This window comes from Martes martes (genome assembly GCF_963455335.1).
Source record: "Martes martes genome assembly, chromosome: 10".
In the NCBI taxonomy this organism is placed as follows: Eukaryota; Metazoa; Chordata; class Mammalia; order Carnivora; family Mustelidae; genus Martes; species Martes martes.
This window is the reverse complement of record NC_137898.1, coordinates 51,754,034-51,766,055: the sequence shown is the minus strand read 5'-3', so window position 1 is coordinate 51,766,055 and position 12,022 is coordinate 51,754,034. Positions and strand designations below refer to the sequence as shown.

General features: G+C 53.0%; 1 protein-coding gene across 2 annotated transcripts in view; it reads right to left on the bottom strand.

The window, feature by feature from the left end:
- DENND2B (DENN domain containing 2B) overlaps window positions 1–12,022 on the bottom strand; it is a 76,283-nt gene that overhangs the window by 15,862 nt on the left and 48,399 nt on the right. For both annotated transcript variants that reach the window (XM_080815484.1, XM_080815483.1), the window contains exons 5-11: window positions 6,898–7,049; window positions 5,219–5,437; window positions 4,224–4,320; window positions 3,583–3,627; window positions 2,427–2,611; window positions 833–942; window positions 542–611 (exon numbers count right to left, since the gene is read on the bottom strand). In XM_080815484.1, the coding sequence (XP_080671610.1) occupies window positions 542–611; window positions 833–942; window positions 2,427–2,611; window positions 3,583–3,627; window positions 4,224–4,320; window positions 5,219–5,437; window positions 6,898–7,049 (878 nt within the window). The remainder of the gene's footprint in view (window positions 1–541; window positions 612–832; window positions 943–2,426; window positions 2,612–3,582; window positions 3,628–4,223; window positions 4,321–5,218; window positions 5,438–6,897; window positions 7,050–12,022) is intronic.

Sequence of the window (12,022 nt, the reverse complement as noted above, 5' to 3'; positions counted from 1 at the left end):
TCTCTCTATATAACATGGCTTATACTTTCAAAACCCTCCCTTTCCCCTGTTCAAGGCACCTCTCCCAGAATCCCACAGAAGGTACTGCTCTGTCCCTCCTCAGCCTCCAGCACTAGCAGACCATGGACAGGATGCCTCCTCACTCAGCTGGCCAGGTATGGGCCAGGTATGCTGCTGGGTTGATATAATCCTGCAATCTGGCATCAGTAGCCAGGGCCCAGGAGCCTGAGGGAAATGAATGAGAAGAAAAAGTGTAGGAAAGTTGAAAACATAGGACATCTCAGTAGAAGGTGATCCACTCTCTCCTCGTAGTACAGTTTATCTTAGAATGGGAGGGTCACTCCGAGTCCTGCCATCCCAGGAGTGCCTCATCAGTGTGCCTACATGCACGTGTTGTCTGTGTTGGGGATGGCCTCAAGGAGCATACAAGGAAGCAGAATGCAGAATCTCACACAAACTAGAGTTGAAGAAGGTGCGTGTGCGCGCACACATACATACACACTGTGGCCCAGTCCCCCAAGGACCACATGGCCCTACTCACCAGTAAGCGCCTGCAGTAGCCAAAGCGTCTGCTGCCATCTTCCCCAGTCAGCATGAAAGAGAAAGTCTCACTGGAACGGGGAGGGGTCTGGCATCAGGGAAGGATCAGAGGACCCAGGAAACAGAACCCAAGAAGAGGGAATGCCCTCCCAGGGAGGAGGAGAAGGGCTGGGTTGCTGTAAAAGCGGAGGCTGGGACTCGGGTGTGTCCCATGCAGTTGTCCCTGCTGTGGGAGGCAAGGAGGCTGTGTCCCCTTCCTGCCTCACCTCAGCCAGACCAGGCCATGCCTCACCTACTGTACTCGGACACAGGAAGCCAGTCCTTGGCATCAGGGAAGCAAAACTGGGGAATGGCCTTGAGCCTCTCCTCTGCCTCCCGCATCTGCTTGGTGGGTCGGTCCAGCTGCAGGGAGAGGAATATGGGGAGAGATAGACAAGAGAAGACATGGATCCTTGGTTGGTAGGGGAGGGGAGCTGAGAAGCATCTCCTGTCCTAAGAGCTCTAGATGGCATCCTACCAACTGGCATGCTCCTCAGCAATCCTGTCCCCATTCCCAATTCCTACAGAGAGGTCTGGGGAGAGCTGAGTCATCATCTATTCATTCAGTCTGTGCCAAGTGAGCGCTTTTTCTATGTGGCCCCTGGCCCTGTGTCACATGCTAGGGCTACTGATGGAAAACAAAGTGGACAAGGTCCCCGTCCCTGCCCATTCTGGTCAGGAGAGTGAGCAATCGACAACAAAATCTCCAAAGGAGATCTTGCCACAAAAGAAATAAATTGGGCGCTGTGACAGAGGGAACTGGGCAGGAGGAGGTATACTTCAGGTATCTGGAAAGATCTCCTGGAAGAGGTACTATCTGGGCAGAGAATGAGGAATGAAAAAGAGCCGGCAGCAATGTGCAGAGCTAAAGAAAGAACATTCCGGGCAGAGGCAAAGAGCAAGGAGGCCAGGCTGGCTGGCTGGCTGGTGACGGGCAGGGAAGGTGTGGTAAAAGGGAATGCAGGTGGGGGGATGGGGAGTGACAGCTAACAGGGTACAGAGTTTCCGTTTGGGGTGATAAAAATATGTTCCAGGGGCACTTCGGTGGCTCAGTCAGGTAAGCGTCTGACTCTTGGTTTTGGCTCAGGTCATGATCTCGTGGTTGTGAGATTAAGCCCCGTGTCAGGCTTCACGCTGGGCATGGAGTCTGCTTCAGATTTTCTCTCTCTATCTTCCAATCTGCTCCTCCCCCTACTTGCTTGCACTCTCTCTCTCTAAAATAAAATCTTTTTTAAAAAATGTTCTAATATTCATTTTACAACTCTGAATATACTAAAAGTCACTAAATTGTATACTTTACTTTTTTAAAAAATTTTATTCATTTATTTGTCAGAGAGAGACAGAGAAAGAGCACGAGCTGGCAGAAGGAGAAGCAGACTCCCCACCGAGCAGGGAGCCCAATACTCAATCCCAGGACCCTGGGATCATGACCTGAGCCAAAGGCAGCCACTTAATCAATTGAGTCACCCAGGGGTCCTGAATTGTATACTTTAAATAGCTGAATTATATAGTATGTGAATTAAGTCTCAATAAAGTAGTTAAAAAAGAGAAATAAAGAAGTACATAGGGGCCCTTCCACAGGTCCCTTGCCATCCTTATAAGCAATTTGAGTTTTATTCTAAGCATTCTAGGAGGTGTTCTCTGTGCCCTCACCCTCTGAACAAGTACTGGCCCAAACCCACAGCTCGGAACCCCTCTCTTCCCAGCTAGCTGGAAGGCACCAGGCTCAGGGCTGTCACTGTGGGGTAAGTGGCGATGGCAGGAACAGGATCTCTCTTGCCCTAGAGATGGCCCAGGCAGATAAAAGGTGCTAGAGGAGGGGCGGGATGGGGAAGAGATGGCCTCACCTTGGGAAACTGGTAGGAGACTTCAGGGAGGTAGGTGTTTCGAGATGGCTTCTTCTTGAGGGACACCACCACAAAGTACTCGAAAAGCTCCCGCTCCTGCCACTCAAGCAGTTCCAGCTCCAGAGTCCGATAGCTGGGTGCACGTTTCAGCATTGACTGGATGTGGACCAGGCGCTGCGTGTGGGCTGGGGGCAGGTTGTATGTCAGGGGACAGGCAGACTGGACCCTCACAGACCCCACATTAGCCCCCCAGCCCCAATCTCAGGCTTTGCCTCTGTGGACCACCTGTAAGTGCAGAAGCCTGGTCTGACCACCTCTTGAAGCTGGGTCTGGGGCTGAAGTGGCAGGAGCAAAGCGTCTACGCCTGTGCAGAGGCCCTGCCCTGCCACGGGGAGCTGCGTGCTGGGCCTTCTGGGCCTTCTGGAGGCTGGGCTGGGGCTGACAGGACTGCCTAAGCCAGGCAAAACCCAGGCACCCACCTGCCCCTGCCCCGTACCAATAGGAGAAGATAGGAACCGCCATGAAGGCTTCATCCTGGGCCCCTCTCAGAGTCCTTGGACTTGGATTTTTTGTCCCCGTCCCTACCCCTGGGAGAACCAGTGGAGGATGGAAGAAGGGAAGCTAGCTCCCATAGACTTTAACCCTCCAGGAAAGTCTAGACAGGTTTCCAGGAGAGAAAAAATAGAGATTCATCCAAGGCTGCTGGAACGGGAAGTTCCCAGAACCTTTTCAGGGAGGCGTCAGTCCTCTCTGTGGATATGGGGGGGTTAGTGGTCTCAGTTAGTGGCCTCTAGAGGACCAGTTTCCTCAGACGGGCACAATTCTTAAAGCCAGAAGAGGTACTTGTAATGTTCTAAACCCACCTCTGACCCTCCAGATTCGCAGCATTTACCAGGCAAATCTAGCACCCAATTCTCACGGACAATACCTTGGGGAAGTCCAAGTGAAGGGGGCTGTGTGAGTTCAACCGTCACAGGGCTGCCTTGCACAAAGTAGGAGGGCACTTCCCTGCAGCTCTTTGCTCTATCAGCTGCTATCCTGCCTGCCTGTGGCCCCTCCAAAGCAGGCCAACTGGGGACGTGGGAACTATATGTGCAGAGGCGGGGAGGGGGGGGTGACTCTACAGCCAGGGCTGGGAAGGGGTTCCGTGCCTTACCTTTGAACCTGTCGTCAGAGTCGCTCTCGCTCTCACTATTCTCATCTGGAAAAGTAACAGCAGGAGTGCATACTTGCTGAGCCACTGCCCCACAGCCAGTGTTTCCTGGGCCCCCCTCCCAGCTCTTCTCACAAGGGATGAATCCTACCTCTTCTGGGCCCCCTTGGCCCAGGGTCCCTCTGAGCTCAAACCACAGGTGCTAATTGCTATACAAACCCTTCTCCATCCAGTCCTGATCTGGGGGAAGCTACTGAAGGCCTGAGCTGGAGGCCGAGACAGCAGAGAGGCCTACAGGCCTGGATCACAGGAACTACCTCCAGGACGCCAAGATTTGAAATGGGAAACAGACCACAGTGCTCAGTAAGTCTGGCCTTTCCTTTTGGCAGAACCAGAATCCCACATCTACCTCCTTCATCAGGGCCTCACAGCCCAGTGCCTGAACTAACCCAACCCATGGCTTCCTTCCCTGTTTGGCCCTCCCTTTCTATGCGCCATTTCTTGGTAGGACTCTACCCTCCTAGAAGGCAGGAGGATCCTGGGATTGGCCCACAGAAGGGTAAACTGAGGCTAGTCTGTACCTCTCCCTGTTCCTACTGCCCAAGGGCCCCCAATACCTGAACCACTCAGACATCAAGGCCTACCTCTCAGTGATGCTGTCTCAATGCTGGACATAGACAGTTTTTTTAACCTCTTCTTTCCCCTCTTGGCATTGTAGATGGAGTTAATTCTTTGGACAAGCTGGGTGAGAAAAGCAGGGAAGATGAGATAACCCTAACACCAGCTGCCCCTATTTCTAAGAAGGCTGATTTAGTAGCCCATTTGTTCCCTCAAGGTGCAAGCTTTCTGCCCTCCCCACACTGGGCCCAGTTCTGGTCTCCCTGCTGCACTGACCCCAAGTGTAGACTGGCCAGTAGCTCTCCTCTCCCTCATCTCCTAAGTGGTCTCCTGCCCCTACACAAGAATGTTAAACTTAGCTCCCCAGAGGAAGGAACTGTGATCAAACTACACAGGATGGGAGCTTCTGGGTCCCTAGAGTCACTGAACCAACGGAGACAAAAGAGCTCTTCAGACGTAATAACAGGAACAAGGACTGGAGCCGTTCCCTCTAGGCTATAACCTGGGGCCACGACAGGAAGGAGCTAAATTCCCAATATACCCAAGCATTGTTTGCAGGCTAAAAATACCATTTGGCTAAATCCTGCTGCTTTGGGCTGCGGATTTGGGTCTGTCTGTGTGTGCAACTCATTGCTGAAAACTCTCAATTCTGAGAGTCAGAGAAAGGAAGACTCAAGTTTGAGTCTTAGGTCCTTCAAAGCCTAGAAGTGTTTGTGTGTGCACAGAGCTCGCCAGCGGGGAGTCTCCTAAACGACTGGCTTCCGGTCACTCAATGGCATGGAGTGCTCCCTAGTCTGTCCCTCCCCTAACATCTGTGCGCCCACGAACCCCTTAATGCATCTCTGTTAATAAGACAGGGAATTAACCAGGTGAAAAAGAAAGGCCAGTGCAAGGGCCCAGAGTTTATTCAAGGAGAACTGAGGAAGCAGCCCCCGATTAGGGAACGAAGAGGAGGAGAGAGCTGCCCACCTGCCTGCCCACCTGCCCAGACAGCCCCGGGTGGCCCCTCTAGGGAGGCTACCTTAGGAATGCGGCGGGCCCTGCGGCTGGACAGCAGCTCACTGGTGGTGCTTAGGCTGTCCTCGTTGAGGCTGGAGGGTGAAGACGGCAGGCTCAGCTGAGCCAGCAGCAGCATGTCGTCATGGCTGTGCCTCTTGGGTAATCGCGGCAGCCGGTGGTGGCTCTTCCTCTCTGACCAGTTCCCACTGCGCAGGGACTGGCTGCTGGGTTTCAGGGAGAGCTGGTACGGGGGAGAAGACGTGGGAGAGGGGTTCAGCACATATGCCTTGGCTGGCATCCCTGGCTCCCCTGAATCCCACCCTGGAATTTCCCTCTGCCTGGATTTCCTCTCGTAAGACCTCAGCTGCTCATCAGCAGGTCAGGGCTAGATGAGACACGGCTTCCACAAAGGAAGCCGAACCACCTCTACCAGAAAAAAGAAAACAGAGGCTAAAAAACTGGGCTCTCATCTGAGTGGAAAGAGAAGGACAAGTGGGAATTCTGGGGGCTCCTCCTGAGCTTTGGGACAAGGCTTAGCCGTGGCTCATTATTCAGCCTGGTTGATGGAGGTCATCTCCTTCCCACAGGCCCTGACCCAGTCCTAAAATGCTTCCTTAGCAGGCGCCATAATCCACATAGCAGCCTGGCCCTGCTCACCTTTTCCAGGCAGAACATAAGGGCTCTGGGCTCTCACTCCCAAAGCCTGGCAAGGTGGGCCTCCCAGCCAGGTGGCTCCTTCACTGCAGCTGCCCCTCCCCAGCCCGGATCTACTCCCTCAGTCAAAACCAGCACCCTTATTCAGAGGCACCTTACTCGCCACAGATCCCGCTGCCTGCTAGAAAGGCAGCACCCCTGCCCACTCAGCCCACCTCCCACCCACTTTCTCCATCTGGCATCATCCTTCATCACTGTTGAGCCAGTCCTCCTCCCACCCAGTCAGGCTGGCCACACAAATTCAGTGGGGGCCTGTTTGAACATAGCTCATGAGAAAGGTGAATCTTTTATAAAAATGATTATATCACTCCAAAGCCAGAAGAAACCATCTCTGTATTCTCCAGCCAATGTTATAAAATGTCCAGGTCCCTCCATTTGCAAAGAGAATTAGAGTTGCCTGGGTAGGTCCAAGAAAGCGCCTCCTGCCTCCTTCTGCCTCCTGTCCACCCTGGACAAGGCAAGAATGAGCTAGAGTCTAACAGTCTCCTTTGACTCTTCACCTTTTTTCTCATTCTGCCTTCTATCAGCCCTCTTCTTGACAATTCAGTCTTATTCCCTACAACATGAGTGGCTCCAGGTCTGGCAGATACCTATCTAGCTCTCCAAATCTGGTTCTTGGGCCTATGCCTGGCCCCCAAATGTCAGTATTGAGATCATTTCTGCCAGAGCTGCCGAATACCAAGACTCTAACCAGGGTCCTGTCTTCCTGTTACCCACAGAAAGGGAGCAGGAACAATGACAGGACAGGAGGCAGCTGGGGCTCATGTTGTAGCGCAGAGCTCAAGTACTGAAGGGGAGCACGGAGGGCAGGGTGCCCACAAGGATTTTGACGTGGCAGAAGTCCCCGCATGCAGAGCTCTTCCCTGAGGTCACCTCCTTTGCCAAGTACTAGTGAGGGAAAGAGTGGGAGTGGAAGTGGGCCCACACCCTGGCAGGACAGGCCTCCACTGTGGCCCTTGTGTTGGCCCAAGTCAGGGCTGCCATTACCTGAGTGGGTGGGTTGTTGTACTTCCTGTCCTGAGGACCCCACATCCTGTGCAAAGAGTCCAAGGAGTTTTCGGACAGTTGCTGGGATTTTCGTCCCGCTCTTCGGCTCTTTAAGTCCACATCCTCATATGGATTCTCCTTGGGCAGATCTCCTGCAGAGGGGGAGAAGTCAGAGACTGGGAGAAGGGAAGGAGGAAACACACTCACAAATAAACAAGCAGAATTCCTGTGAACCAAAGAGAATGGCTTCTGCCTGGCCCTTCAGTCCATGAGTCATACAGCTGCCCGTCTGCTGCGGGGAGGCTACAAACAGATCCCGGCTCCAAGTCCAGAAGCAAACCCCCCGCCCCCAGTTCAGCTCAGCCTCGTCTGGCCTCTGCTTTATAAATTCAGAGATTGCACAAGACTGGCTCAGCTACCCTGCCTGTGCCCAGCCAGAGGACAAAGCCAACACCGGGCTTCATTCCTTGGCTCCAGTCCTCCTGCTGTGAAAGCCCCAGAGATGCACAGTTCAGGTAGGAAAGGCTTTCAGAGGTCACACGGCTGTCCTACTACAGATGCCCCCTGAGGACCCACTCCGGGGGCTGGGCACAGAGGAACAAACCTAACTACAAGGAGCAGGGGGCTGGCAGGCCTCCCTCTCACTGACTGTCCTATGCACCGACTCTCTCAAGGCAGCTCTTCCATCTGGTCCACAGGTAACCCCACACCAGAACAGGGGGGAGCCAAGTAGTGACAGCACTCTCACTATAGGGTCACTGTTTCCTCCACCACTGGCCTTGCAATAAGAGAATGGTCTTCAATCCCCTTTTGTAACAAGCCCTCCTGCTGTGACACAAGGGAGGTGTGAAAGGCCTGCTAGCCATCTGTGCCAAAGAGGTGAGGGTGGGGAGTTTGGGCTTCTCGGGAAGAATGGCTAAGATCCCTGGCAGCAGGCACCATCCTGGCACTGCCAGCAAATCTCAGGGAGCGGAAAGCACAGTCCCTGCCTGTAAAAGCATCTCCTTCCCAGAGCCCTATGTGCCTGCCCTTCTCCCTGTAGCACAAACCTGGACTTCCCTATGCCTCAAAACACCATGCGCCTCCCGCCACAGATCTGTGGGCAATGAGAGTGAATGGGGCCCTCTGCTCCCCTTCCTTTGTCTTTCCATATCTTTCCTGCCACATGGACACCCCTGTCTGGGACTGGGGACCGGGACAACTGGTGACCAACATATATATGCTACCCTCTGCTGGGGGCAGCATACATGAAGAGACCAGGGGTCACTCCTCTTCTCTCTGTTCTGCAGCGGGATGGAGGCTGGTGACCGCTGAGCCCTATAGATGCCCAGATGTACCTCACGCCTCAGAGGAGTTCAGACACCACTTCTTGGGGAGCAGGCGAGGAAAGAGCTACAGGACTAGAAATAAGGCCGCTGGGACTATAGGCTTTCCTAGGATGCGACACAGGAGAAAAACCAATCCCTGTATGCTTACAGAATTCTCAATTTCCAAAGTCAAGATTCCCCCCAAACTGGGGGTATCTACTTATTATTACCATGGAAAACTACTGAGGAAACGCTTTCACAGAGATAGGGGGAGGGAGGAGGTGTGAAAGGAAGATTTCTGTCACACCTACTCAAGCCACCAGGGAAGCCACACAAATCTCTTTAAAGTGAGTCAAGAACGGGTCAAGAGAGGATCTGGGACAGGATGAAGTGATTCCCAGCACCAAGCCGAGTCCTCAGCAACTGAGCAGACGTTTTCCTGTAACACAGCCATGCTATAAAGATGACCGGTCTCCATTCCAGAGTCCTGACTAAGCAGAGCCGCCCAGCAACCCCGCTCTAGAAGCCAAGCATCAAAACTGGCATCCAGCCTACCCCACTCTGGGCACTTAGGGAGGAGGCAGGAGACACTCAGTTCTTCTTGGTCTGTTTCCAACATATAACCTGTATTGATGAGGTGGGAGGATTCAGGAGTCAAGAGCACCGGGACACAATCTTCCTGACCCTGGGAAATGGGGCCAGAGCATCACTGTTCTGATGGGGGCAGGAAGAACATTTATTACAAGCTCATCAAATCCAGACTGCCTTGGGCTGGATGGCTGACCAGCCAGAGTCCTTATCATCATCCCTGAATCAACAGGATGACCTTGTCTCAACTGCTTTAGGTTAGAGTTTGTCCAAAGTACTGACATTTGGGGCTGGATGATTCTTGCGGCGGTGGGCTCGCCTGTGCATTTGTGGGATGCTCAGAAGCAACCCCGGCCTCAATCCAGTAGATGACCGTAGCATCCCCTCAGTTGTAAGAACCAAAAATGTCTCCAGACACTGCCAAATGTCCCCTGAGCAGAAGGATAAATGCAGGCATGGATGGATGGCAGGGGGCACAGAGGGAGGAGGGAGCGATGGAAAGATAGAAAGATAGAAAGAAGGAACGAAGGAATGAAGGAAGGATGGATGGATGGATTGATGGGTTGGATGGATGTAATTACCCCCCTGCCCTGTTAGGAACCATTGCTTTAGATAGATGTTTCTAAACTTCCTAATAGATTCAGAGTGCCATGACATGACTCCCAAGGCAAACTCCCTTCCTTCCTTCCTTCTCCCTCCCTCTCTCCTTCTCCTCCTTCTTTCTTCCCAAAGGATCAGAGCTTTGAACATGGATACAAAATCCAACACTCCAAGGAAAAGCTGTAGGAGACCAAAGCCCAGGGAAGTAATAGATGAACAACACTTAGGCACATCAAAGACAACCTGGGAGAAAACAGGTGGGAACACCAGGGTCTCAATACTAACGTTGCGGGGCACCTGGGTGGCTCAGTGGGTTAAAGCCTCCGCTTTCAGCTCAGGTCATGATCCCAGGGTCATGTGGGATTGAGCCCCACATCGGCTTCTCTGCTCAGCGGGGAGCCTGCTTCCCTCTCTCTCTCTCTGCCTGCCTCTCTGCCTACTTGTGATCTCTGTCTGTCAAATAAATAAATAAAATCTTTAAATGTTTAAAAAAAAAAAAGTACTAACGTTGCCTCTGGAAACAAAATTTCAGGAAAGCCTCAAAAGCCTGTTCCTCCTGCCTTCCCAGCCTTAACACCAGCCTCTTTCTTCAGCAATGTTTCAAATTCTCTCTGATAGAATCAGACCACTCATCACTGCTCCAGGAAATGACTGCTGGCCCCAGCCCAAGCCCTGCCTCCCCAGCCTTAGCTGGGCCCTCACAGCCCTCGTTCACCTGCTACTCTCCATGTCCTAGATTATTCCCGGCCACCGTTCTGGAGCTGTCTCACGGACGTACTCCCTGTCATCCTTCCAGGGAATAAGGATGCCCAAGGGATGGGGATATTATGCAGATACCAAGTGGGCCCCAAGGTGAACCACACCTGAACCTGCTGGAAGAAAATTAATCCCAAAGCAATGGCTCAGAGTTGGGAGAGGCAGGATGCTGTGGAATAGGGCTCAGAACCTCCTTTGGGGGAGCAAGGCCACAGCAAGGCTAGAGCAGCTACAGCTGAGTGGAGAGAAATGGTGAAGAGTTAGCAGGGGCATAGATGGGAGACAGGAAGCCTGGCAGACCACCAGACTGTCACCTGCATTCCCACCCACACGGACTGCTGGAGGCCGATCCGCACTGACTGCTTGAGGAGAGGAGAGGAAGAGGAAGGCCCTGTTCCCCAGAAGCCTGGCCCTGAGCAGCCCCATCTCATCAAGCCCAGCTGGGGAAGCCAGAGGTCTCAACCCTTCCCAGCTTCGCTGATGAGATATGGAACAAGGGCATCGCCAAGAATTTCTGCTTTGCACTCTTTTAAAGGGGCTTGTCAGAGCCCAAACTTATCACAGGGATCCTCTTGAAGGAAGAAACCAGCCCCACCCAGCCCTGCCCCCACTCCTTCCCACAGCTCCTTTGGTCATTAACCACACACACCAAACAGCACTCACTCACACACACACAACTAGAAGAACCAGTCAGGGAAGAGGTGTGTAAGTGCGCAGACACTGAGGATTTCTCTCAACAGAATCCTAAGCCTCTTGACCGTGCCCTGGCTAGGGCGCAGGGTCTGTAGCTTCCCTGTCAAAACCTGTCCTGGTTCCAACCAGCTGCTTCTGCTGGTGCTCAGCCTCTTCCCCTCCTTCACGCAGTGGAGAGGGCCAGGATAAAGGTCCAACACATCCCTTCTCCCCGCCAACACACAGTACATCAGATGCGGAGCTCTAAGGAGCCAACTGTTACCCACCCTCCAAGCCTGGACACCCTTCTCCAACTGCCCCGGCTACAGCCTTGGTGTTGTTAGGTACCCTTTGTGCCTTCCTACTTTCCAGCCTGGGGACAAAGGAGAGAAGACAGAGAGAGCAGAAGCTCCAAAAGCTTTGCAGTCAGGCTGACCGGCCCTATCCCCAGCTCCCATCCCGCTCAAGTTCCTGGAAACTCTCCCTCAGCCCCAACTAGCTGCTGGGAGTGGGAATCTCTGCAGGAATGCAGTCCAGGCTCCCTGGTCAGGCGCCGAGGCCACTCCACATAACTCCCTAATAAGCTGCTTCCTTGGGTGCATTTTTAAGTGTCAGCCTCAGAATGCAAACGATTATAAGGCTTTGTGGGACAGCAGCATCTTCCAGGGGCAGATGTCAAATTGGACAGGCGAGAATTAACAGCCCAGGAAGCAGCAAGGCAGTAACTTTATTTTTGAACCCCTCTATTGCAAATTAGCAGGACAAACCTCAGCCTGTCTTGGAATATCCCACCCCAGGTCCCCAGGCGTCATGCCTGATGTGGGCGGGAGGCCAACAAATTCCCCAAGGCTCCTTGTTCAAGTCCACTGCTCATAGAGAAGACATGTTCATTTCTGGGCCAACTAAACCTCAACCTCTAACCGACTAGCAACTCCAATCCAATCAGCTGGTCCCCAAGATGGAGATTTAACACGGGAGCTCCCTGTCCCCCACAAGCCCATGATCACACACTCAAAACAAAGCCTTGTCTGTCCCTGTGCAAGCAAAGCAGCATAAGAGTTGGTTAATCCAAACAGAACCAAAAATGACCTGAAGCTCACAGAGCACAGGCAGGGCCAAGAACAGAAGAGAAGGCTCCTGGAAAGTCCAGGGAACTGTTCAATCCCAGGCAAAAATGAAACTGACATTCATAGTGCAGCAAC